The 27,982-nt window shown below is 40.4% G+C and overlaps 1 protein-coding gene across 1 annotated transcript; it reads right to left on the reverse strand.

Annotated features, from left to right (window-relative positions):
- Nucleotides 1-3,530: 3,530 nt before the first annotated feature.
- On the reverse strand, nt 3,531-27,897 carry APLF (aprataxin and PNKP like factor). Its single transcript, XM_074820493.1, is given in 10 exon segments — nt 3,531-4,544; nt 9,236-9,274; nt 10,692-10,738; nt 13,220-13,345; nt 19,126-19,514; nt 22,236-22,414; nt 25,141-25,267; nt 26,620-26,705; nt 26,708-26,765; nt 27,886-27,897. Coding segments are annotated over 10 exon segments (1,269 nt in total). The 3' UTR covers nt 3,531-4,338.
- Nucleotides 27,898-27,982: the final 85 nt, after the last annotated feature.

Raw genomic sequence — 27,982 nt, forward strand, 5'->3', positions numbered from 1 at the left:
CACGGGGGCCGCGCCCCCGGCCGTCCTCCTCCAAAGAGCCGCCACCGCCGGCGCCGCCCTGCTCCTCCTCGTCCTTCCTCTTCTTTTTCTGCTTCTTCTCGCCCTTCTCCTCTCTCCCCTCACGAGGGCAGCGCCGCTCCAGCCCGCCACAGCTCCACGCGCAGCGCTCAGCGTCGCCGCCGCCTCCAACGACCGCTCGCCTCGAGCCGTTACCGCCAACGGCGCGTGCAGCTGTCGCCACGGAGGGGCGGGGCCGGGAGCGAGGGGGGCGTGGCCTCGCCGGAGACAGAGCAGCCAGGCGGGACTGAGGCCGGGCGGGACGGAAGAGGCGGGGCCGGGAGGGAAGGGGGCGGGGCCGGGACGGAAAGTGGCGGGGCCGGGACGGAAAGTGGCGGGGCCGGGACGGAAAGTGGCGGGACCGGGAGGGAAGCGGGGCGCCGGCAGCCCCGGGAGAGGCGGGACCCCCCGGCAGAGCTCCCCGCCAGGAACCGGCACAGGGGAGAAAAAGCGGCGCCCGATGCAGAGCCCGGCCCCGCGGGGAAAGGCTGGTCGGGCAGCGCTTCACTGACCCGCCCCTCCCCGCAGCCACCTGCAGCCCCGCCAGGGGCCAGCCCCAGCCCCCCGGCACCGGCCGGCTCTCCTCGGGCGGGACGGGACGAGACGGGACGCTCCGTGCCTCGCCGCTGGGAGCGGAGTTTCCCCCGGGGGTCTCCGCCGCAGCAGCCCCAGCCTCCCGCAGGGAGGCCCCGGCCTCCCCGCCCCGGGGTAGGACCGGCCCGGGCGCCCCCAGTGCCCGCCCCGGCCTCTCCCGCCACGATCTGGCCGCCGCTGGGCGTGTGACAACGGGGAGCGCCCTGGAGCCCCTCCCAGCCTCCTGCCAGTCCCTGCTCGCTCCCTTCGTCAGCACCGGGCCGCTGCCGGTCCCCACAGAGCCCCAACACGGGGAGAGCGGGGGTGCTTAGGGCCGCAGGGAGGGCTGAGGCCATGAACAGCTCGTTGCAGGGATGGCAAGGCCCAGTCGATGCCAGGTTTGGTTCCCCCTCAGCTCTGCCCCGAGAGGAGCCTGTCCACAACAGGACAGGCACACGAGCTGGTCAAAAAATACAGCAGGACTGTTGTAGAGGGCACCAGGTCCACAACATCCTTCTCCCTGTTGACCAGCAGCCACCGAGAGGACAGTGGCACATTCACCCTGCTGCAGAGAGGGAGGGCATTCAGCAACCCCTGCAACGGTCTTCCACATCAGCATCAACAACAGTCATGTTGACCCCCTTGAGCAAAAACATAAAGGGACAAACTTGGGTTAAACTTGTCAAAATTCCATAGTTGAGCACACAGAAATCTCTTGTTGCCTCGTTGTCCAGACACCACTTTGGTTTGTCACGGCGTGATAGTGAAGAATTAAGAGGCAAGAGGAGCAAAGAAAAATTAAACTAAATTGAAAATTCATTAATTTAAAACTTAAATCACATCATTTTAACTAAAGAGTTACATTTCAATTCCCACTCAAAGACAGTCATTATCCAAAAGTTCCTGTGTATTCAGGCAACCTCAACAAAAAATGACAACAAAGAGAGGCCTGTGTGAAAGGAGCCACAAATGTTTCCTTCTCTGACAGCGTAACACCCTGTCAAGGGTGGGTACCTGGGTGTGACCCCCAGAAAGCCCCCACACCCTCCCCTGATGCTCCCATAAACAGGCTGACAGGTCAGTATCCATCACATCACTGATGGGAAACTGCCCCCAGGGGCACGGCTGGGCTGGGATCTCCTGGTAATTCTCACCTGAAATGGTGCCAGTTTCTGGGGATCATCCTTCAGGAAGGATACACACCAATTAGGCAGCATCCAGAGACTATGACCAAGGAGGATCGGGGTTTCAGCAAACACAGTCTCACAGGATTATTCACAAGGTGAATGGACTTGTTTAACATCAGGAAGAGAAGGCAGGAGAGAGCTGTGTGAGGGCCTTTCACTGTCGAAAAAGATGCTGCAAATAAAAGGGGAATTAACTTCTCCCCCTGCCCCAAGTTGCAGGCGAGGAGGAACGGGCTTTAAGTGATGCAGAGGAAATGAATTTGAGGTGCTATGGAAAGAGAATGCAGATATGGTTTGAGAATTATGTGGTATCCTGAGTGAAAAGGAGAAGGAATTACTGTTTGCACCTCCTAATGCAAGGACCAGAGCTCCCACATCTTGGCCATCTTACAGAAGCAGATGGGTACCCTCTAAGGTGACAGCTGAAGCAAAACACTTATGTCATTTCAAGTGCAGCATTTCAAAATATTTTTTTGGGAGGAGGTGAAGATTTCACCAATCTATTTTTTTCAGAGCTAGTGAGGATGTATTACGGGGTAATCTGGTGCAAACACCACATGGTGAAATGTTAAACTCTCTTTCAGAGGCAACTGGCATAGATGGTCAGAATGTGCCTTTTATTATGTCACTAATATATTTACAGCATAAACTACAGCCAGAGTGTGTGTGATCACAGGACTATCTCCAGACTCAGCCCACTAAATTGTGGTGCATTCCCAACTCACTGAAAAAATATTGGGCAACTTGACATTTGAGGGTCTGCCAAGTGTCTGGGTAGTCTCATCTGTACCTCAGAGTCGTTTCAGTCAATATTCCAACATCGTGGAGTTACAAGCTCATCCCTCCAGAGGAATAAAAATATATCCTGCTGTTAAGAATACAAGGAAATACACTGAAAACAGAGATAACTTCAATCTACCTGCACAGAGCAGCTCAATTGACAGCACTCTGGGAAAGTCAAAGCTGTATTTTTTCAGTCCTGATATATCAGTAATAAAACTTAGTCTGCCATGCAAAACCAAGAATTACTTCTAAATTTGCTTTTGTGATTACATGGCTTACAAAAGCCATTTCTACTTTCAAAGCAAAGGCTAGTAGCTCCTGAGAGCAGCTTAGCCATTCACAAGATAATGCCACGATACAGAATGCTTCAGCCTGAGGAAGGGTACGGTATCAGAAATCCTCAAGCGCTGTGAAGAACACCAACTAGATTCCTTCTGTAGGAAATACGTTTAGCAAACAGTAAGCCACTGGCCAACAGAAGCAGATGTTTTCCAAACTTGGAACAGTTGCCCATTGTGAATCTTTGTATTTTCAATATCTACAGTTTTTGAGAGAAGCCTCTGACACAGAACTGGCAAAAGACAATCCTGGATCCAAGATAAGCCCAATGCCAGTTTGCAGCAGTGCCCATTTTATTTGAAGCAGGGAACATTTTGCCACCCTGCTGAAAAGCTTGAGAGTATTTGGATGTCTATTTTCAACCATGATTGGGCAGATACTCCCAGGGGAGCCAGAGCCACACAAGCATGCTTCCCCTGCTGAATTTAAGGATTGTGTCCCAAAAAGTGCCCAGTTCACATGGCTCCAGTCATCTGTCCTGAAACACATCAAAAGTTTTTAACTTACTTTCTTGAAAGCTCAGGGAAGTTGTGAACACACTGAAGGCAATCTCTGCCAACAAAGTCTTTAGAAATCACACACAGTAACACGTTTTTCCCACAGTATGGTACAAGTTTAATTGTGCAAAAAGACAGTCATCAAGACTTCAGCTTTGTTGTGAACTGAACACAATTCCAGTGATGTACAGGCAGGGAAAGAGGTACCACTGTAATTACAGCACATATACCATAATTGTTGTTGAGACAACCAAGTGGTTCGATACACTGAGATGCTGTTCTCAAGTGATGTAGACATCCTGTCTTTAACTACTGTACATCAACAGAATCAAAGAAATGACACCTAAAAGGAAAGCTAGTAGCAGACTAATGAAGTTTAAGACTGCACTAACTCAAAAGAACATTAAAAAAGGTTTAGACAGATTCCCCAGTGATGGCCAAGAATTAGTCTGAGGTACTGTAGGCACACAGTGCAACTCCTCTTTGTTCAACACAGTATATATTGTGTTTCAGCAAAATTAAAGGCTTTCCCAATGCCATAATTTCTTTCAAGCACAGGAAGATGAAGCATTAACAACCTTTAAAATTCTATTTCAAACTATGAGACACCAATGGTCTTATAAAAGAAACAGACAAGAAAAAAAAAAAATAAAAACAGCTTCCAGAGCTCAATCCTCTGACTCCACCACTTAATAGAACAAAACCATCTCCCAAAATAATACTTATGGAAAAGAAAGGTATTGCTGAATCCCCTCGTCCCCATTAAAATCTTCCTGCAGTGCCTACATCACTGGGGAAGAAAAAAAGAAAAAAAAAAAAGCAGTTTTCAAAGCAAATCCTCTCCTGGCGCATCCATGTTTTAACACAGCCAGATCGACCATTTGCAGTATTGTTCCCTGCAGCTACTTTTTGGTCTTAACAAATTTACGTGCTTCTTGCAAAAGCGTTTCAACATCTTCATTATCCTTGTCTTCTGAACTTGGTTCCCAGTCAGAGTCTTCATCAGTAGGTTCGCACTCCTCTTCCTCATCATCTATAAAGCCGTCATTAAGGTCATATTCATTTCGTTCATCATCATTGGCACCATCTTTCTCCACAGCCCTTTTTTCTGTAAGGACAAAAAGATCATATATTCATGAATCATAAATACAGAAAGAAAGAGACCTTCCAGAGACCATCTGGTTAGTCCCTCTCCCTCAAGAGGAGAGAGAACCAACTAAAGCACTCTACCCAATGCTGACAATTTTGATTTTCAAGACTCATGAAAAGCTGTACCATCTCTCTCTGACTCCTACTGCAGCATTTACCAGTCTGATCACTTTGAAAGTTTTCCTTACTGGCTTTTCTTCCAGCACTTAAAAAACAGCGTCAGGCCTCTTCTGATAACGTCTTCTGATATCAGTAGAGAACAGTATCAGGTAACGTCTTCTGATAAGTCTCCTCTCCTTAAGGAGTGGCACACACACAATTTTCCTAGTTGTCTTTCTGCTACTTCTGTACCTAAACAATACACCTCTCTTGCTGTTTGCTATTGCCAGGTGGTTATTTTGACCCTGGATTTTCTGCCTTCATCCATACATACTTCCTTGGGGCTATTTTATACTCATACCCTCTGCCATCTGACATGGCTTTTCATTTCCATTCACTTCTTTCCTGAGCTTCAGGTGAGAGAAGGGAATCTGCTAGATCACTTGCCTCCTACGTTCTCAGTTGGGATCCCCGCTGGATAGTCTGTGTTTCCTTTCTGAACACAGATTTAGGAAACAACAACCACTGAACACTTTCCTGAGCTGGGTGCAATCTACCTGTTTCCCAGTTCAGTCTATTCTATCACGCTGCTTTCTAATCTGCTGTCCATCCATCTTCTTCACAACTCACATTTTGTGATCAAATTGTCGTCTGCCTTCATAGTATTTCACAATACTCTGTCTTGGCAGGAATCAAAGACTCAGAAACCTCTATTTACAAGAAATGGATGCTGTTCACAGCATGTTCCTAAACTTTTTTAGACACCTTGTCTCACAGTATTCTTTTAATTGCTCAAATATGTTGGCACATTTAAACCAATTCCCAGAAGCAGGGTAACTCTGCTATGTGAAGAAGCCTGACTGATAGTGGCTATACAAAGCTGCTGCCATGGCAGCCTTACCTTCTCCTTGTATTGATCAGTAGCTGTGAACCTTTAACAAGTTTATTTCCCCTGCTTCCTGATTTTGCAGATGTGCATAACCCTTGCTCCACAAGCCCATGCTATCTCCCTTTTTCTTACATGTCCACAATTCCTAACTAGCCACAGTCTGTTAATATTCCAATCATGTTATTCTGCCCTTAAGTCATACCTCTGCGTAAACCCATATTCATTCCTCTTCTTCCCAGCCTCCAATTTTTTGCATTCTTATCTCCTCTAGAGGTAACCTGTCAACGATCTCATACAAAGAATTTATCTGTTGAGCAGTTCTTATCATCTATCATATGAAACTATAAACATGTATTTTTTTCTGAGCTGTACATGTCAGTCCAAATCATCAACGTTTATATTAACCATAAGCACTTCTTAGCAACCTCTTGAAAACTCCAGTCAGAGCTCCAGGCACTCAAGCCATGCATTAGGTGAGCAAACGAGAACACCAGTACCTCATGTAGTCAGATCACATCCTCCACCAGTTGCAGTTTTCTACTCATGGGAATGTTACTATTCCAGAATTATCTTATGGTCTGATTAACATTTTGTACTCTATAGCAACTCTCACCCAAGGTTTTCAAAAGCATTTACAGCATTAGTTGAGTTACTCAAAAATACACCATTTTATGAGAGAATTGTGCTACAGATGCACCGAATGACCTCCTAGAATTATGTCAGTGTGTGATACAGCCAATAATATAACTGAAAACATCCTACGGCTGCCAATTGATATTCTTTGAAGGACTGACTGTGCACCACCTAGCAGAAAATCCTGAAAATGCCAACTGTCAATTTGAGCTGTAATCTGCTATTGTACTTGCTAGTTTATTGCTTACCAGATTTCAGAGGAAATTAATCACGCCCATGTTTACCCATACCAGCAGAATTCTTATAGGAATCACAGACTATGGTCCTGCAGAATGAATTATGTCTTGGAGGGAAGAGGTCAAAACAAAGATGCTAAATGCAGTAAGAACAAAATCTCACTTCTCAGACTAAGCTTATGAGAATAATAAACTTAAGACCTGCTTAGCAAAGAAAAGCTCTTCTTCACTTGCACAGCCCTGTGGGTCATATTTTACAACAGAAGTTGAAATTCTGGCAAAATAGTGATTACTTCCCTATTTTTCCTACAAATCTATGAGGAGAATACTATGGTTTTGCTCCCTGTACATCAATGCTTTTAGATTTCAGCAGTGAATGATGCACTTCCTTCCATGTCTTCCCACTCCACCTCTCTCTGCTATAGTTTAATTCAGCCCCACAGCCCTTAAAGCTGCTCATTAAGCACAATTCTGCCTTTTCCCTAGTACCGTATTTATAAAGATGACCTTGAAACTTTCTCTGAAACTATCTCCTTCATGTGGTGAGAAAGAGCTTGCTGACCACCCTTTTCAAAGAGTTCTATTTGGAAGTGAGCTCAGCAGCTTGCTAGAAAACCTACAAAGAAGTGTGTAGGAGAATCCTTCACAGTGCATAGTCCCAGCAGGTCATTCATTTAAGTAGCAACAGTGTAGTGAGGTCATTCAGTAGTGACAATTTAATGACAGCATAACTGACTTCTTTCTTTTTCTTCCTCCCTTACAACTATTCCCCCAGTAATTAGCCTTAGATTATTTCTCAGAACATAAACCACATTCTCTACAGGCAATTTGCAATCCCTCTGGTAGGAATTAGACTAAAAATGTTAAAAACTAAACATGTCAAATGTCACGTAGACAGTACCTTTTTTTCTTGGCTGGTAGAGTTTAAATACACTTGTACAGAAATTAACCCTGCTGAGTATAACAGTGAGTTGTGCCAAACAGCATGAAACAAAGGTTAACAGAGCCCTGACTGGCTGCGTGACCTCACATGGCTCGGTATCGCTGCCTCAGATGTGAACTTGCTGAGCCCAACCTTCTACAAGCTTTGACCTCAAGAGAGCTAAGCAAGCCAGTTAACAAGACATGAGGGGGGGAAAAATCAGCAAATATTATTAATTCCCTTCTTTCCCCTGTGCATGGAATATCAATTCTTCCCTGGTTCATTCTTAGTAAGAGGAGTTGAATTTGACAGATTGAACTTCACTTTGGTGTTGGAGTTTTACACGCTCACGTGAGAAGCTCTTTTCCATCTGTAGTCGCACTTGGCTGACCACCTGCCACGAGCTGCACACACAGGATCTACCATCCAGGTAAGGAAGGTGTTCCTATGAAAGGCACAGCTACAATTTAAACCCTTCAAGATTAGATTTAGACTGTAGATATGCACAGAGTCCAGCCTGCTTCATTATAAAATCTTAACCGCTCACTGCTCTTACCACGCTGCTCACAATTCTCACCACACTGTAATACACATTTCTACAAGGAAACAGGGACCAAGATGGGGCTGGTACTTGCATCATGGGATGCAGCAAAGCATACAGGTAACAAACATACCTCAGAATATGCTAGTGCACCGATACAACCATATCAGGCATTCAGTGATAGCAAAAGTGCACACATATGTGATAAGGAAACGGGAAAGAAATTTCTCAGCAGCAAGTATAAAAGCAACCTCTTGCATCTACCCACAACAGAAATGGAGGTCAAAACGCTTCACCTAGAAAATTAACTACAGCTATGTGGATTTATTTGTTTTCTCTAGAAGGCAGATCTCTCCATTTTGAGGATTTCTTTAGGGAATGCCCAGCCACACCTTGGTGATCTCAGCCAGTTCCCACTTCCACCTGAGATGCAGCAGTTGCACATCCTCATGCCTTGTTCAGGCCAGTGAAAGTGAAGACAGCGTATCATCAGATTTCAGACTGCTCTTTAAAGCTCGCTTTTAAGTTATTTTAGAAGGAACAGGAAGCTTCACATTTGGAAGCTGAGACTTAAATGATATTTAAAACTGGAGTCTATGCACCCGCTAAGTTAACACTGTTGGCAGCAGCAAAGCAAGTTAGGTGTGCCACTGGTAACTGGAGGAGATATTCACACACAGTATTACAATTTACATCATCAAGAGAGACTACAGCTTGCCTGTAATCCTCACTGACAACTCGAAACTAAAGAAAGAAGGATACATATGTAGTCTACAGTGAAAGCTGCCCCCAACTCAAAGGCATTAACCTTCTTCTACATTTAAGTCCTAACAAGCCAGTATCTTACCTGAAACATCGATACCTCATAGCAAGTATAAGAAAAGCTCATCAGCACATGCACAGACATCACTTGAAAGTTATTTAAAGGTCAAAGCAATGCAGAAGGAGTATCTCAATGTTTCAAAAGCAATCATCTTTACAGGGCAACCTTAACTAGCTGTGGATGAAATACTGGATTCCTTTCATCCTGTTATGACTCCTGTGCAAGAAAGGAAGAATCGATTTAGCCATCTCTCCCTAAAACATTTGTTTGTTTTCTTGTCTGCTTCCAGGGAAGGACAGGTATGCTCATCCAGGAAGCGTGGCACAAATTCAATTTCAGCACTATTATTTGTAAAAAAAGCAAATGGGGTTTTACTAAAATAACAACTACTTTCTCCTCAAGTAAGTATTATCAAGCATCTCCAGCACTATCAAATGCCCAAAAACCAAAGCAGATCGGTTGTGTCCCATGCTGATGTGCCCATTCATAACATAAGAACATGCTCACCATTCTTTGAAGTTCGTTGTCGGGTTCTTCTTTCAGTTACTAAAAAAAGAAAAGTTATTAGTCAGGACAGAGTACAACCTAGCATAAGGGTTGCTACAATAGACTGACCTATTAAAATAAATGCTGCTGTGATTATGCTGTCTTTACAAGCCTAAGAACTACTCTCCTGCCCCTCAAACCCCCTTTTTTTGTATTGAATAATTCCTGAGAGATTACCCAGATGAACTGTTCTTACAATTACAGACCATTACATGTGTAGACAAATGTCATCAATACTGTTTGTTGGTTTGTTGGGGGTTTTTAAAGCAGAAAATAGGAATATTTCAAAGTATTTAAGTATTTTACATCAATTCCATAAATGTAATTTCTCCTTAATAATGTCATAATCCTGATTCTTTAAAGATATGATACATTATCATTACATTTCCATAACTGAAGTATTGTTTATTGCACTGGGATTCCAAGTGGAAAAAACCTCCAAGTCCAATAATCAAGAAAAAGCACAAAAAAAATGCAAAATACCTCTTTGAATTCTTTAATAACAGACAAAATGTAAAGAGTGCACCTCCCTGTGTTTTTCAACAGTGTAGTTATTGGAGTATAAAAGACTAGCAATTTTTAGACTAGAAACTCAAGATTCAGTTTTAATTATATTCCTCCAAGCCTCAAGAGAACAGACATGCAAAAAATCGTTCTCTCAGTAAGAAAAATATCACTGGTCCAAAAAAAAACTGAAATAAAATAAAAAAGATGACAGATGTGCTTGTGATGTTTTAGAGCATCACCAGACTTTAAAATTTCATGTTACCTGAGGATTTCCTATCAAAAGAAAAATAAGAATAAAAAGTAAATATGAAGTCTTAAGATATATATCTACACAGTTAAAACATAAAACATTTCTGTGTACACATTTTGCTGCAGGGACAGGAAAAAAAAGCTATAGAAATAATTTACTGAAATATCCAGTTTCTGAAATGTTGATGAATACTTCAGTAACACCTAAATATATTCCCTATTTTCATTGTAATACTCCAGCTCTGAATGGGGGGATACAGAGATCCAGTATTACTACACTACACCATGTTTCATTTGCAATAAAACCTCTTAAAGTCACGAAAATAGCCACTTGCAGCATTTTCATCAATATGTAAGACACAAAACATACAAACTCTATCAATTGTGTCTGACCCAGCCCATCTCATTTCAGTTGAAAAACATTTGAAAAAGCGAGTGCCAGTTTGCAGCGGCCAAGCAACCTTCCTTATCACAGACAAGGGCAAGACCTCAAGCTTAAGAGCAGCAAGGGCACAGGGCAGTACAGAGTAAGCTGCAAATGCAGTGTTACTCACTTAGAGTAGCTGAAAGCATTTCAGTTCAACTTTTTGGTATTTATTCCTGGGGTTTCGGGCTTTTTTTCCCCTCCACACTTTGAGCTATAGTGAACAAGTTGGCTTACCTGGAGGTGCACTGTGCTTATATTCTAGCTTGTGCTGTGGATTCTTCCTGCAAAGAAGAAAACAGTAAAAGCTTAATTTGCCACCTCGTTCCACACTTAACAAGCCCAGAACTCCTTTGTATTTTATGAATAATTTTCGTTTATTTTTAAAATAAAATTCTGTGACTAGCGCCTTAATGCAGTGTCTCATCTTATAGAATGTAGGGTCGAAAAAAAATCTGGTTAAATAAGAGTTCCTCTTGCTTCAGCATTTAAAAAAAACCCGATGGCTGATCAAAACCAAGGACGATATAGTTTCCAAAGCTGCATGATAAGATGCATTTGCTCAATGTAATAAGAAGTGATCCAATTATTTACTCACACTAAAAATGAAACCAAAACATAACTTCTGATGCATTAAGTACAATGCATGCACAGTGCATCACAGGTCTGAGGTATCCAGGCACAGCATCCATATTCTGCAATTAAATAGTTTGGGAAAATTAAAGAATTTTGAAAGAACTGCTTGTCTCAAAGGATCACAGAGAGAGGCCACAGATGGATTCTTCAGAGAGATTACTCATTTCTGCAGTACACTGCTGCAATCCAGCAAATTCAGTTTACAAGTTTGTGTGTCTTCTATAAAAAAATAGCATCAAAGCAATGAAAGAAAATTTAAAGTCAACAGACTCTTGGATCTGCAATACATGTTCCCCTCCCTCATTCCGGCTGTGATTAACAGGCTGATTTATCCCCCCACATCCCCCTGTTATCCAATGCTGCTCTAATGTTCTAACATGGTCCAAATTACATTGTGCTGATCTGTTGTGTCAGTATATTAGAGGCTTTTCCTAGGGCTGCATGTTAAAACAGTTGCAACTCAATTTATTTTTGTGCAGAAAATTTTTAAAAATTCTGACTTTGGAGGAAAACCAGTTCAGTTGTCCTCATTTTTGCTTCTGAAAATAAGCAACAATTAAAGCCCACTATTTAAGAATGCCCATACCATGTGACATTGCTTGAAACTTGAGGCAAATTTCTGCAACTGCAGAAGTTTTTGTGTATTTTACAAAGTACCCTTGCTGTGAAGACTGCCTTGTAAAATCAGTTGCTTGTTTAGGTTTTCTTATTCTTCGAAGAACAGAGTAATGCAGTGAGTCTTTAGTAGAAAAATCTTATTTTTATGTCAAATAATTTGTGACAAATTCACACACTTCAAGTTGATTTACAATTCTATAGCTACTGCTATCCTGAAGTACATTATGTGTGCATTAGAAGTGAGTTACCTGAATAAAAAATGGAAATACAGCTTCCTATTAAAAACACTGTACTGAAACAGTATATTTAATCGCTATTTCTGTGTTTTACTATCATCAGCATCAGACCATGTGATCCCAACTCAAGGCACAGCATTTAGATCATTCAGCTATGTTCCCTTCAAGTAGTAGCCAAGAGATAAAGACAACAAAAATAACACAAAAACCCTTCAAATTACGTCTGTTGCTTTGTTAAAAGAATTACCATTGCTTCGTGGATGCCTTCTTCCCTCTACCCCAAAGAATGAAACACAGATTAAGAAATTATCAACTAACACAGCACAGAGGTTGTCTAGCTGGAAGAAGAGACAGTTTGGCTTTTGGATAAAGCATCCACTGTACTCCTGAGAAGTATGTTGGCAATTTCACCACCAGTATAAATCCAGATTTCTCATCCTAAAATGATAAATTAATCTCATAGATGTTTTTCAGAAGAGAAACACTTTTTCTGCATTAGCTGAATATAACATGGCTTTTTCTTAAAAGCTACCCTTATTTTGTTACATTTCATAGAGGACACGCTCTTCAGGATCACCACACTTTCCAGGAGAGAGGAGAAAAAGTTTCTACTCAGGCACAATCTTTATTAAAAGCAGCCATTAATTCCAATATGCCCCTACAGAAGTGCTATTGCTTCAAAATATATCCTTTAGTGCCTTGTGTCAATTACACAGCAGGCATTAAACTCTGCTAAATAAAAATGTAAAACCTAGACAGTGAGAAACAAAATGGAATAAAATAATCTTTTGAAGAAAATCAACAGTGCTTAAAAGGAACAGTCAGCCATAAACTGGATTTTATTGCTGTTACTTAAATTATGCTTTCTAACAAATCAAATACCGATTAAAATAGTTTTTTATAAAATCTCAACAAAAGCTTTATCAAGATTTAAACTAAGATTTACCTATCAAGGACAAGATCTGACAATAAATTACTCTTTATATAAAAGAACAGTTTACTACATGCTGACAAGTGAAAAAGCATTCATCTCTAGGCCGTTGAATAGGTTCCAAAAGTCAAGCTTTCAGGTTCGCCACCTGAAATCACTAACAAATATTTTGCACAGACTTTGGTGCTTTATAGGTAGCAGTCTGTCCACAGTGCATTTCAGAAAGCTACAGTCCAGATTTAATATCAAGAATTACTCATTATTCTATTGTAATTTTGCAGCTCCAGGGGAGAACATGCTTAACCTGTAAAACAAGAAAAGCCATTTTGTACAGTGTTTCTCACCTATAACAGGCCGTTCCATACGGACATTCAGGCCGGTTATCACTGTCGTCCTGAGTTACTGTCTCCATTTCATGATAGTCATCATCATTAGGGTGACTGAACTGCTGAAAGTGAATGGGATTCTTCCTGCAAAACACAAAGAATATATTGAGAACTGACTGTTCCATTTGAACATGAGAAGTGGAAATCAGAAAGGTGTTACTGAATCTGTGATAACACATTTTTATGTGGTTACATAAAGAGGAGCTTTTAATGTTTAACTTTATGCAGAATGTAAGACCTACTTTCAGGATAACAGAAAAAAAGTTTTGTCTCAGCACATGCTGCAAAAAAGGTTAAAACAAGAATTTTCCTTTCGGACCTCCAACATGTACAGAATCTCCTGATGTAGTCATATAGCATGAATCTTGCCCCATGGCCAACTCACTCGGTTATGATTCCCTCTGGAGCTATCAAAGTGTTAGAGAAACCACTACCAAAATCTTAGCTCAAGTTGGAAGGGCCAACGCCTGGCAGCTGAACAACTGCAGTATTAAAGACTCCCCACACCCTCGGGTGATCACCTATCAGCTTCAGGCAACATGCCTCAATGATGCAAGTTACTACTCGCTTGAATGCTTCAAATGCCAGCACATTACTCCAAATGAAGCAACCTACATTGATTATACTGTCAAATTTGCCTTGGCTATCATGACGTTTTATTTGAAATACCAAATTACAACGATGACATGAAGTTGTACTATGAGACTTAACAACTCTGTACGTAGCTGAGTCACATCAATGTTAGGGATGAGAGCACATTACTAGCATCCATGACTTTTTGCTCTACAACACTTACACATCTGAATCCAAGGTGCACAAATAGTGAATACAAATATATGCATCATTGAAAGAATAGTTCTACTCCTTCTAGGCAACAGGTTTGCATAAACACCATACAAGACAAGGCAGCAATGAAACAACATCACTTAGAGAAGAGTTTGCTTTATAAAACTTCTCTAAGTGATGTCAAAAAGAACACAGAAAAACTGTTACAGCTTCAGAAGAAATTGATGACAGATTGAAACATACAACAAAAAATTATGTCAAAGTGAACATTAGTGGTACCAAAAGCAAACCTACTTTTTCCCTATGATTTCTTTTAGAGACAATTTCTTCAAGCATATTTAAAAGCAAGAAATGTAATATTTTAATAAATTATTTTCCAAAGACATCCACAAAATACTTCAGTGATTTACCACACTAATTCCCAGAGTACATAATCTTTAATGTGTTTGTGCAAATTATAAAAGTGAACTGCTTGCCTCAAGCAAGAAGAATGACAGCTTTAAACTACAGAATGATTACTGCTTTAATTTGTTACAGCTGCATTTGGAAACACAAAGCCAGAAACATGTATGTAGCTAGCTACAGCACAACAGCTTCCTCACTGATCACAGGTATTCTTTCCTTTAAATTCATAACTACCTCTTATGAACTTTATAGGGAACAGTCAATATTAATTTCAGCATTTCTACTACCACCAGAAGAAAATAAAGCTTTTGTTACAGCTTTTGCAAAATGATCACTTAAGTGCTGTGAACTCTACTAGCCATTGAAGCCTCCTTTTAGGCATTTGAAAAAGTTTATTTAGTATAAACACTTTAAATCTCCATTTGCCTGGTATCTCTCATTGCAAGATTGCATTTACCAGTCTTTTATTGTACAACAAGTTCTCAGGAAACATCACTTCTCACACCAAATTCAGACAGGCTGCCGCCTACTTTTCCCATTTCAAAGTAAATGAGATGAAACCAAGTCATTTTAGAGGCTACTTGCTTTGTTTTCCAAATGCACAGAGCTAACTGACTAGCAACATTAGCAAGAATTTTCAGTCATTTGCAACACAATTCATCTTCTCAAAGGGACACAGAAGCAACTAATGTTCTGTGAAACCATTTTAATATTTATTCCTACAATAAGATCCATGCAGCATCATAGTCACCAAGGAAAGAAAGCCTAATAGCTGTCGATTAGCCAACCTATTCTATTTTAGGAGACGTCCATTTCCTTTCAAAAATTTACTTCAAAACCTAGTTACACAACACCAAACAGCCCTTATTGGAGGAGAGATAAATAAGAAAAAGGAGGAGGAATAGAAACAAAAGGGTCTTGATGCATGCTCCCTATCACTAGGCTTCGGGATTCTTTGGGCCAGTGGATGATGCTCCTCGAATTATACCCATGAAGCACCTTAAATTCTATGAGTTGTGCAACAATACCCAACAAAAACAGAAGCAGAAAAGTGCATACTTATATTAAGCAAACATTTTCCCTTGCAAAAATCTAAAGCTTCTTCCTTTTTTTAAGGATTTGAGTTGTTTGAAGGAGGTTTGCTTTTTTAGACACAAGAGGTTTGAGTTGCAAGAGCACAACATCAATCATGCTGTAAGTTGCACTCCAAAGTTAGTTTCACAAGAAAACCTCACTGCATTTGATCAAAACAAAATCATTAAGCTTTACTCCTTAATCTATTAAAAGCCTGTTTTAAGAATAAAGCTTTATGGGAGAGCTGCCTTCTCATAAACATACTCACCCAGTTACTGCAACTTTGCTTTCACAGAAGCTCTGAATTTGTGTACTCACACTTCATGATGCAGAAAATGATGCAAATAAAACATGTAAAGTTTTTCAGAATCAATGCAGTCATCTCAAGCAGAAGTGGAGTTACGCTCAGTGAAATATTTAAGACAGTTTTTCCATCTGTGCAGCTACCAAAAGCAACTTAAAACTTTTTTCTAAAGCAAGTTTCATTGATTAGTTCAAAATCCCTGGCTTTTTATAATTGCATGCAGAAGACCCTTGCCATCTCAAGGGCTTATTTTCTCAGCTACTAAAGTAACTGGTAGTGAAGATGTAATGAATTACCAGCACTAATTATAAAGCTATAGAATTCAAGCCTGAAGTTATGCCACAACTGTGTGTAAGATGTTTGTAAGTTCTAAATTGGAAGCCTTATTAGAAGACAGGACTCAAAAAAAGTCAGATGCAGGTCTCTAGCTGCCAGATTTACAAGCTTAAGGTGAAAGGAAAAATACTTATTTTCATAAATAAAGAGCAAAGTATTTAGAAGAATGCACATACAAATCCAAAGGTTGGTTTGAGCGTGCCCTGCTTTGAAAGCTATGGGAAAGAGATTTACACACATGCAGTCAGCAGAGAACTGTATTGCAGACCAACAAAAGGACAGAATTGTGGACAAAAACTGTGAGCTACAGTTTTAGAGATAAGAGTTCAGGTCTACAGGACCCCCTTCCATGCAGCCCTTGAAAAGGGGGGTTGAGTTTGGATTTATTTTTATTTTTAATTCCCTGGTCTTCTAACTTTGGAAAAACAAGCAGCAGACAGGAAAATGAACACAGGACAGTATTCAAAGAGTAAGTTCCTTGACAACAAATATAGTCAGATAACATTCACAGAGCACTTTGCCTCCTGGTGGTAATAGCCGTTTCTTTCAATTCAGCAATGCTTCAGGCTACCTCAGAAAGAGAATGTGGGCTGAAGGACAATGACAAGAAGAATCCCTGCAGCAAGAGGTGTGCATCAAGCTTGATTCTTTCAAAAGCAGTGTTTGCAAATTCATAAATGAACAAACTGAACTATGGGTTACAGAGTTACTTCCTAAATGTTTAAGATAAGTGTTAGAGAAATCTGATAAAGTTAATAGAACTAATATTTAATCTTTTTAATTCTTGCTGTTTTACCAGGCGCCTACCAAAGATGCCAGAGTCATATCCAGAAGATGAGTGTCTCTTAATAAGAGTTTCTAAAACAAAGACTAGAACACTGAATAGCATTTAATTATCAGATAAATGATATTTTATGAATAAGAAACCTCACCTAGCAAAAAACTTTAAGGAACTGTTACAGTTCCATAAAGCAGTACTCCTTTAAGATGACTCCTACAGCACACCTTGTCAGAAGACATTTCATACGGTTAAAGTAATGAAGGAGCAGGAAACCAGCTACCCATTGTACCAAAGCAGCTCTTCTTCCTTAGCAACTCTAAAAACTAGCTTTTTGCTCAAGGGAAGCACCACACAATGAAAAATCGAATATGCTACTAATGTGTTCTTTCAGAGTGTCCATTCACATCACGGTTAGGTACATGTTCTGTTAAAAATATGGGTAACTGCAATGACTTGCTTTACTCTAACACAGCTATCCCACTGATGCAGAGACTACTTTGTGATCTTGTATTAAAAGCAAACACTAAGACTAAAAAGCGTATTTCTTTTGCTGTAAACAAGCAGGTTTAGTCTCATGACATTTCCTGCAGATCAAAGCTGATGGTTTTGATACTTCATGTTTACAAACTTCTCCAACAGAAGATTTTGTTATGTGTTATTCCAAAGCATTATTTTTTCTCTCGTAACAATACTTTTGAAAAGTACTGCTGCCAAAATTTTTAGAGTAAAGGCCCAAGAACAAATGTGCACATACAGACTCCTATTCCACATTACATGTAACTAAAATTTGCCTTTCTAAACATTAGGATTCCTTCAGCGTACCAGAGCATTAAATCAGCTTAACCCCCATACCAGGGGACAACTTGTCTTAGCAAAATTACAAGTAGCTGGAGCAAACTAGAGGCTGCATTTGTACTACTGGATCGGCTTAACTGCCTAATAAAACATGTCTTCATCATGTTCATTAAGAGCAAAATTTGAGATATGTGAAAAAAAAGCTACATGAAAGCTGGAAATCTGATGTGTTCATTAGCATAACAGCTTGACACTTGATTTACACATTGAACATAAACAAGAATGCATTTACTTGTGCTTGTTTGTTTTTTAAACAACCTCGGTGTTTTCCCTATTGTTCAAGCCCCTTTGGGGGAAAAATATAAGGGGGGGGGGAGGAATAAATCACAGGACTCACTGTTTCCTGGCTTAGCCTTATCCTTCATGCTTACAGTGTACACAGATTTATCTAAAGCTCAAAGACTTCTCCTAAATGCAGTCGCCAGGTCACTGGTCATTCGTTAGCCTCAAGTCCATCTCTAGATTTATATCTTCCCTTTGATAGACCAACACGGCACTCCAGACCTTCTCTGGGCAGAAGGAACTACCACGAGGCCAGGCACTCAGCACTGGTGTTTTGGAACTTCATTGGAACATTTGTATCACACAAAACATTTGTATGACAGCTCTTTCACCATGAAGTGAAAGGATACGAGAAGGAGAAAAAAGAAAAAAAATAGGGTTTTTTTTTTAAATTGTTCTTCACTTGAAGTATTACCAAAGACGCTGACCAGATAAAGGTTAACATGGAGTTTGTAGGTATGCCTTGTTCTGGCTTTAGGGAGAGGCTAAAAGCATTAAAAAAAAAAAAGGCAGACTGGCCAATTTATAATAAAAGTAATTCTTGATTATTTAGGGATGACAAATAATAAGTATTTTAAATATTCAGATCACTAAGCATGCAATAACTTCAATAAATCATCAACAGTCATCTTTCATAAAAGTTTCATCTGCTAATAAAACAAGCCTACAGGGTCTATGTTGGGCATTTCAACATTTACATCTCTTCTCCCTGCTGGTACATGTACTGTACACACAGGTTTTTTTACTTCTTTTCTTTTTAAAACGGATCTTTGTTTCTTATTTCCTACAACACTTCATCTTTTAATCTGCTGAAGTACTTCATCCCTTGTTTGGGATAGATCAGCACTTAGCAAAACATCCTGGCTCCTCCTTTTACACTTTTAAAATCCTTGTTATGCCATTTGTTTCTAATCAGTCCCCTGCTTACCAAAAGATTTTTTTTCAAATCAAAGCTTGTGATGACTTTACTCTTTCCTCTTTTATAGCTAATACATTACTTCTTAATATAAGCTATCTTAAGCTAGTTTTAGTTTGCTTTACCTGTAACAGCCTGTTCCATACATGCAAGGTGTCCTCTTATGCTTGATCTGTTTGGAGCCTTCTGAAGCATCTGCACTTCTGGTTGAATCAGAAATCTCAGTCTCGCAATCCAGATTTGCATCAGGCTCAAGAATCCCTTCCTGGGCACCAAAATATTGGGAAGTCCTGCCCCAGTGAGCTTGTTGGCTTGTAGAACCAGTAATCTGCTCTTTGTTTTCTGTTTCCTCAATTATATTTGTTTTACTGGAGATCTGACCTATTCTTTTAGACCATTTACTATGCAGCTGCCTATCATTTTTTTCCAGAGAACTTCCAGGGTTTTTTGTTCCAGTCTTGACATTTCCTTCCATGTTTCCCATGGTACTCTCAAGAGGAAATCCAGATGTATTCTGTGAAACAAGGTTACATTTTGAAGGACCTGAAAATTTACACTCTTCAGAATTAAAAGCTTTAAGGTCAAACTCTGCCTCATCTCATCATTCCGGTTTCCAAAATCAGAGAATCATAGAACAGCCCAGGTTGGAAGGGACCTCAAAAGATCAACTGGTCCAGCCTTTAAAATCTTCTACTCCACCTTCCAAACTCAGGTTAGCTGCTAAATACAGCTGCTGAACAAAAGGCTCAAGGTAAGAACACACACACAGACAATTTAAAGAAAAACTTATCCTAGAGCTCCTGTCATCAGCTCCAGTTCCCTCACAACACAGTCAGGCTCCTCTCTCACCACCTCAGTTTGTGAATAGTCCAAGGACTTTAGTTTAAATTACCTTTCAATTAAAAGTACTGCTCCTGAAAAAATGAATGGGCGTTATACATGTGAAGATATAGCAGACTCTAGAAGAAATATATTTATCTATTAATCCGAGATATATGGGAATTCATGATATATACCTTGAGGTTAATCCTAACCTCATGTTAAATGCTTCAGCTCTAAATCATACAACAGTTTGTCAGTAGATATCAAAAGTTAAATCTTTGCCTGATGCTAAATACTGCATTTAAAATCTTGGAACATATGTACACTTAAAATAAGAGATGTGTGCTTTAGAAAAAGAATACAAGATACATAAGCAAGCCAGGAACATTGATTGTCCCACCAGCTGAGACGCTGTCTGGAAGCATACCTGTATTGAAGGCTGAACTACTTTGATACACTACAGAACTATTCAAAGGTCTCTGCTCTCTAGAGTTTATTATCTAAGTTCCCCCTCCAGTAAATTTATACTCAGTTTACACAGATGTGTTCGACAGAGCTTGAAAATCAGCTGGTGGTTTCCTATTTGATTTTGTTCCTTTCAATACAAGTCTTAACAAATTGTTAGCCAAAACCAAAGACAATTACACTTAAGCAGCAATGTGATTAAGAAAGAGCAAAGTCAGCATTAGTATCAAATGATCCTGACAGAAGCATATTTAGCAAGTCGGCTTGGAGACAGATACAAGTCTTCTATTGAGACTCCCAAAATAAGACTCAGCAAACAACTGCAGTTTAGGAAATAAGCCCTCATTCCCAAAAGAAGGGCTAAATTACTTTTTCTAATTTGCCTCTCCCATTTGGGACTTCTCTCTACTACATACTTCAACCCATTGCCTAGATTGTATCTAATGAGAGTAAACACTTCCAGTTTTATTGTGGCGACTAGTTAAAAACCAGGCTGCAACCAAGGAAAACCGAAGACACCAGCACTACTGGCACCAGTTACAACGTGTGCGCCACCCCGCTGCCATCTGGCAGCTGCTGCCGCTTAGAACAGAGATCCTTTTTACCTCCTACCCTACAGCAGGCTTTCTTAATTGCCTTCAATGTGACAGCAGGAGAGTGATTTTGGTTTTGATATCAAAATTCCAATCTTTTAGAGCTCTCTTATTATTCCTTTTGCTTGCACTAACCCACTATTTTTTCTGCAAAGTTCTGAAGGCAATTTTTTACACTGTGCTTGAGATAAAAACGATTTATGAAATTATTAGGTGAAAATAAGCAAGGCTTTCATACTTAAAAACTGCAAAATGAAATAATTCATTATGTAGTCACTTGTCTTATAACTTGACAAAGAGAAAAATAGCACTGCAGCTGGTGTTAATGTACCTAGCCAACAAAGCTCACCACTCAGAACACTTTTTCAGATTAAAAGGTACCACTGTATTATATCAAACCTATCCTGGAGGGAATACTCTCCATGAGTAGATCATTTCAATTAACCTTAAGATTTAATTAAAAATGTGAAAACCAACCCCCAATTGTTTTTAGTGTCAAAACCGATGAAGCATGCTAGATATTTTTTTATCAGATCCTGTAACAGATCCAGGCAATTCCAATGCTAGAGACTAGAAACACCTCCCCGGGTTGTTCACTTAAAGGAAAAGTCAGTGAAAGCCTCGCTTTGCTCTCACCAGCATATGTTTTGTCTTTGATAATGATCCTTCTCGTTCCATTACTAGCAGGGTGCTGTCAGTAAGCATTTAACTGCCTATAAATGCAGCTGTACTTTGAAGACACACAGACACACTGACCAGCTGGACTGAAGTGTCTGTTCACTCATTGCCACTGGTAGTTTTGGATTTCAGATTACTTTCTTTCCTTTTTTTTGACTCAGATTTTGAGGTAGTGGCATAAGCACACTCCCTACTATCTTTCTTCAAAATGTAGCAGTTGCTAAGCCACATACAGTAATTTTCTGACCATAAAACTTCACCAACTAGAATGATAGTCATTTGGGCAAAGTCCAGTGTCGCGTTACACCAGTGTCATACCACCACCTGCCCCTAAAGGGTTCTTGGAAAAAGAAACCACACACCAAACCACTCCGAGGACCAGTACTTTGGCCCATCTCTTCCAGCCTCTTGCTGTAAAGCTGAACATCTGATATTTCTGTGGAACATTCGGGGCCTAAATCTCAGATCCCAAGAAGGAAGCACAGAAAATGCAGTCTCTGAAGGCTTCCAGGATCCTTGCTATAGTGCTGTCCAATGGACTGGCATTTCAAAACAACTCTTAACAAATCACAAGCAGAACACATAGCTATGTTGCAGACCCAACCTTCAACGAGACATTGCCAACTGCATTCTCATTTTTCAAAATACCATAGTTCTGCCCTCAGCCAAAAAATTACCTGAGATGAAGGGACAGGGATGGAAAGACAGCTCCTTTTCCCTTGATCTTGCTCTTCACCTTCAAAATCCTCTACAGTTTCTTCAGAGGCTAATCTTTTTTTCTGTTGCACATTTACTTCTGATTTTAATGACTCCATATTACTTTCTCCCCTTCCTTGGCCTTTTTTCATTCTATTACCTTAAAAGAAAAATAAAAGGGTACTTTTGGAATGCAGCTTTTACAGTGAAATCCTGAACCACATTAGAAATCCAAAGCTCCCTCAAAGCAGAACACTGGGCAAAAAGCATGAGAAATAGCAGCAGTTATGCATGTGCTCTTTCCACAACACATTTTTCACTTCCTGCTTATAAGAGTAAAAAGTATGTTTTAGAATGAAACAGATGCTTAAAGGGGAAATTTGGAGGAAAACAATAAATATGTAGCAAAGGATGTTCTTGACTGACTGTATCAGTACAACTGACAATTTCTTTTGCAGAATAGGAGCTGATCAAGTAAACCACATGTCCAAAGATGACTTCTACCACAGACCTTTTATGTAAGTATCACTTCAGATTACCTCTTTAAACACATAAACATCAATTACATAGACCATGGCAAAATCAGGGTATGCCCACTTGCCTAGTCAACCACACCACAGTTGATTATTTCATCAGCCAGGAACCAACAGAAAGAAAGTGAATGTTGGGCCTCTCTTTGGAAAGCTTCACATCTCAGAAAACTAAGATCTCTGTACGGACGTACTATTTTCTGGATATACAGCTGGGAGACAGCTAGGGCCCTTGTCCTGGTTTTGTTATAGCTCCATCTGCTGCAAAATGCATTCAGAAGGAAGATACTTGATGCTATTCTGCAAGACTTCAAAAACTCCCCCGCTTCCAAAAATACTGACATGCCAGAGTCACGTGTATGAAGCAAGGAATTTTTCCAAATGTTCATGTCTGACTTGAAAACCACAAATCAGTGTTACCTTTCCAGTAGGAAGACAGACAAAAAAGAATAAAAGGGCAGCCTTTTAGTTTTACTCTCTACCTTTCTACCTTCCCATCCAATACCACCTGAAATGATGCAAAACATTTCGCAATTTTAAGGAAGTGGTTTAGATTTGCAGAAGAGATTGGTTGTTTTATTAAAATTGCCCATACTGAACCAGAATCATTACCTCATGTAATAACTTTTTGAACAGCTCCAGCAGTGTTTGTCTGTATCCCTAGCTCCCTCAAGGTCAACAGCCCACAAGATACTCCTTGCCCACACAGCTCCAAATCTCAACACTTAGGTGATCAAAACGTTCAGTCTTTGAAGCACACATTACATGCACATATATAACAAACATTACGGTGCTTGTGGAGAAAAAAACAAAACAAAACAAAAACCCACCCTAAAAAGAACCCAAACCCCAAACATAAGAAAACAATCACACTAGTACAGGACTCGACACAGCCAGTGGAGTTCTCTGGTACATGCAATTTTTACATCCGAGGGAATAAGACAGCAGGGAACCATCTAGATTTGGAAAGGGGAAGAATGAAAAAAAAAAAAAAAAAAGTAAAGTTTCTTTTGCTTATTATAATTTTCTCAAAATAAGCTATTGAGGAAAGGAATAGGCAGGGTAGCCAATGGCATACAGCAGAGGGGTTTAAAGCCACAACTGCCCAGCTCAATCCATCCAGACACCTGCAGTTCCTACAGGAGGTAGGAAGCTGTTGGTCAGACACTGCATGAAGCACTTTGCAGGTCTGCTCAGGCATCGAGAGCCAAATGTTTCCATCATACCACCTCAGCAGAAATAGCAGGTGGAAAGAGAGGCCTTACAGGACAGGTGCTGGACACAGAGGAGCGGACATTGCGCGCTGTGTGTGGTCACACCACCACAGTTCATACTCTTAGGCTAGGGAAGGAAACTCAGCAGTTAGCACCCAAACCCCTCACACCCCACTGCAGAACAGCAAGAGGGTGGGGCGTGCTGTCTTCAGCACACAGAGACAGAAACGCTTGGGGAGTGTTGTTAATCTAAGCAGTCATTTTCCTTCTCTCTTTTCTTTAGTCCTCCAGTTCCATTGATAAAAGTCATCACAGCAATAAATGCCTTGCGGTAAGTTTGTCACACAATGTCCAATGGCAGTTTTTCAAGTCTTTACAAGCTCCCAGGACCAAAGCAGGACATGCTAGAAAATTTTCTCGGGATTGTGCCCATGTGGCACCCTTGTGTCTCCCACCGATAGTGACTAAACACAGTATTCTGCTGCTGTTACTGCTGATACCCAGCGGTAGAAGTTTATCATATATTCAGCAATTTCCTTTTGCGGGAAGGACGAGAGGGAATGAAATACTATTTTAGCCTCATATCAGTAAGAAACTACTATACTGTGATGAACTGTTCCTCCTAGGAAGTAACTTTGGACTAAGTGATCACGTTTGATTCAGTCACAGTTAAAAAACTAACACACACCACCACCCAAAGAACCCTAACGTTAAAACCTGTGAAATTAGAAGAATCTAAATTTGGAAGGGCAATACATCAGTGACTTAAATGTGGAGAAGGCTTAGAATTAAGGGTACAGAAACTACCTAGAATTTACATATTAAACAAAACAGGTGAGTTTATAGGAAAGGACTCCAGTACATCAGATATTCAGCTGTCCAAAGAGAGTATATTACCTGGCATTTTAAAAAAACAAAGTGGGGGGGAAAGAAAATCAAGTGATCAGAAAGAGCACTGTCACACCTGTAGGACTGATGACAAAGGCAAAAACAGAAGTCAGCTCTGTCAGCTGCCAGGCACAGAGTGGGGAAAGAGAAGCAACAAATTAATACTTTATACCACCACCATTATAATTTCAGAAAATTCTATCAAAACACATAAATGTATACTGGTATGCAAACGTACTACACTGCAAACCTACCTCCTTTCATTACAGGCTCAGAAATCCTCTGAACCAGGAGATCTCTTTCCAGCATCCAAGATGGAAGCACTCTCTTTCTTTGAATAGATTTTGACTGTTTGCTTTCATTATCATCAGAAAGAGGAACCTGAAACAATATTTACTGTTTAGTACCTTTTCTCAGTTACAAAATAGGGGGAAAAACTAGATCACAAGTTTGTACACAGTTATGTTCTTCAAATGCAGCCAGGATAACTACCTACTTTTTGGATAGTGCCCATTGACTAAATTTTTTTTTTTTTTTACAGTTCCTACTCAGAAAAAATAACATCTATACAAACCTTCATGCAGCAAAAAAAAAAAACAACCCTCCTTTAGACCTTTGGAATAAATATCTAAAAGGTTACAAACTGAAAGTTTCACAGAAGAGCTCTACCAGCATCTTGCTGTAGCGTTTCCACAGGGGTAAGAGAAAGAGCAGGTTTAAGAAACAAATGCCTATTTGTTAAAAAAAAACCCAGCAAAGTCTTGCTAGCATTCTTTCAATTCCCTTCTCCGGAAAGGAACCACACTCTAAATCTTGCCTGTAAAAACAATGTAAATACACCAAAGTCACGTTCAGGACATGCTTATTTACTGAAAGTAATACTATCAGTTTGAGTATCTACTTACTAAAAAGTAAGTATCCATCCCAGGAATCTCAGCTGCAGTAAAGGCTGACATTTCATTTGTTGTATGTAGTTATTATCTACTGTACAATGATGTTGACCAATGTGTCCCTTTTAGCACCATGTTGCTGGATACACAACAGAAGATCTAAGAAAAACCCCCCTGGCTCCATACACTATTTATCAGACTGCCTGAAAGCCATCTGACTTGGCAACATTTAAAAAAAGCAAAACATTCTTGCTTTGAAAACTGTTTTGCTGGGCAGCATGCTGACTGCTGGGGAAAACTGGAGGGTTGTTTGTCTGTGTGTTTGTGTGGATCTTGACAACACAACTCCATGACAGCTGTACGATTCAAATGAAATAGGCTGCTTGTACACTACAAACAGGTATTACTTAGAGCCAGCACAAGGCTCTCCAGATATAAATTTCAGAGGCTTTTAGACTGCTTGAAAGAACAGTCATTCATTCCCCTAGGGCTTCACAGGGACTTATGGGGCAGTTACTGATATAGACCAGAGACCAGAACTGGACTCTGTTGTGTAGTACTGAACTCAGCTACTGTATTGTTAGTTCAAAGTTCCTGTAGCAATTTTTGTATATTCAAGAGAAAAAATTACCACAGTATAATTATCATAAATACACAATAGAATATGTTTATATACTTGTGTAGTACACAAAACAAATCAATAAAACAACAGATATTTTGAGTACACAACTTTGTCATAATTTACTTCTCAGGAAGAAAAAAAGTGTTTAGAAAACACAACACCTTTTAATTTTCAACACACGCTTACCAGTATTAAATTTAATTTAAAAATTAAGCACCCACCAAATGTCTGGAAGTAGTGTCACTTTTTCTCATTTTTGCGATTTCCTGTATCTCAGAACATGCCGGTTCTACTAACAGTGGACTATCATCTCAACAGGATGAACAACAGTTGGTCCTTCTTCTGCATCAGCCTCCTGATTTTTTTCCTGAGAAAGCAAATTAATTTTTAGCTAGTCAAACTCATCATGAATATAAACATGTACTTTTCACTTAAACACAGAAGCTGGTCTGAACCCCATTAATACACTTCTAAACTGAATGCAACATACTCTTATAACAACTTGCAGAGGAAATAAACATGCCTTCCTTTACATCTTCCACTGAATTATTTTGAACCAAAGATTTTCCAATCGCTGCTGACCCCTACTGAACTGTGGTTTTGGTTTTTAAGTACATAACTTATACTAATCACTGCCATGACAAAACTCTGAGCAAGCTGAAATTACAGTTTAGGATGCACTTCACCGTGAATTTGGGCAATTTCTCAAAATTGTATTTTATACTACAAGTCACGTAACATTAAGATAGTTTTCAGGATTAGACACCCAATGAGTCCAGCACTTTTCGGCAAGTTCTCACTAAAGGCTGCAAGTCTGCAGCTCTGAGGTGACAGCACGTACTCAGGTGCTAGTTTTAAAGGCCTCAGTTCAGAGCAACCACGTACAAAATGCTTTGCACTCATGAAAGTACACCCAAACTGCAACTGTCTTATCTTCAACACCTTGCCTTTCCACTAGTCACAGAATCACACAGAATCACCGAATCATCTAGGGTGGAAAGGGCCTTGAAGATGATCCAGTCATTAACCTCACACCGACAGTTTCCCAACTCCACTATATCCCTCAGGCTGGGTCAACCCGACTCTTAAACACCTCCAGGGATGGGGACTCCACCGCTGCCCTGGGCAGCCCATTCCAATGCCCAACAACCCCTTCTAGAAAGAAATACTTCCTAATATCCAGTCTAAACCTTCCCTGGTGCAGCCTGAGGCCATTCCCTCTTGTCCTATCACTTGTTCCTTGGTTCAGGAGACTCATCCCCAGCTCTCTGCAACCTCCTTTCAGGTAGTTGTAGAGGGCGATGAGGTCTCCTCCCCTCAGCCTCCTCTTCTCCAGAAGGGGTAAGATCCCTTCCCTGTCTGTTCACCACCACAAAGAATTAGGGAAAAAAAGTCGAATTTCTGCTGTATTCACTGCCCAGCACCACTCGGGAGTCACTGTCGCCCCTTCCACAGCTTTCTGCATTAGAGGGAAGGCACAGGCTGACCAGCTGAACCATTCACCGCCTCGTGAGGCGAAACAAGAGGCCAAGCTCTGCACACACACACCCACACCCCGCACCCCTTTTCCGAACAGGCCCCTCC

Source organism: Strix aluco, chromosome 3 (genome assembly GCF_031877795.1).
Source record: "Strix aluco isolate bStrAlu1 chromosome 3, bStrAlu1.hap1, whole genome shotgun sequence".
Classification (NCBI taxonomy): Eukaryota; Metazoa; Chordata; class Aves; order Strigiformes; family Strigidae; genus Strix; species Strix aluco.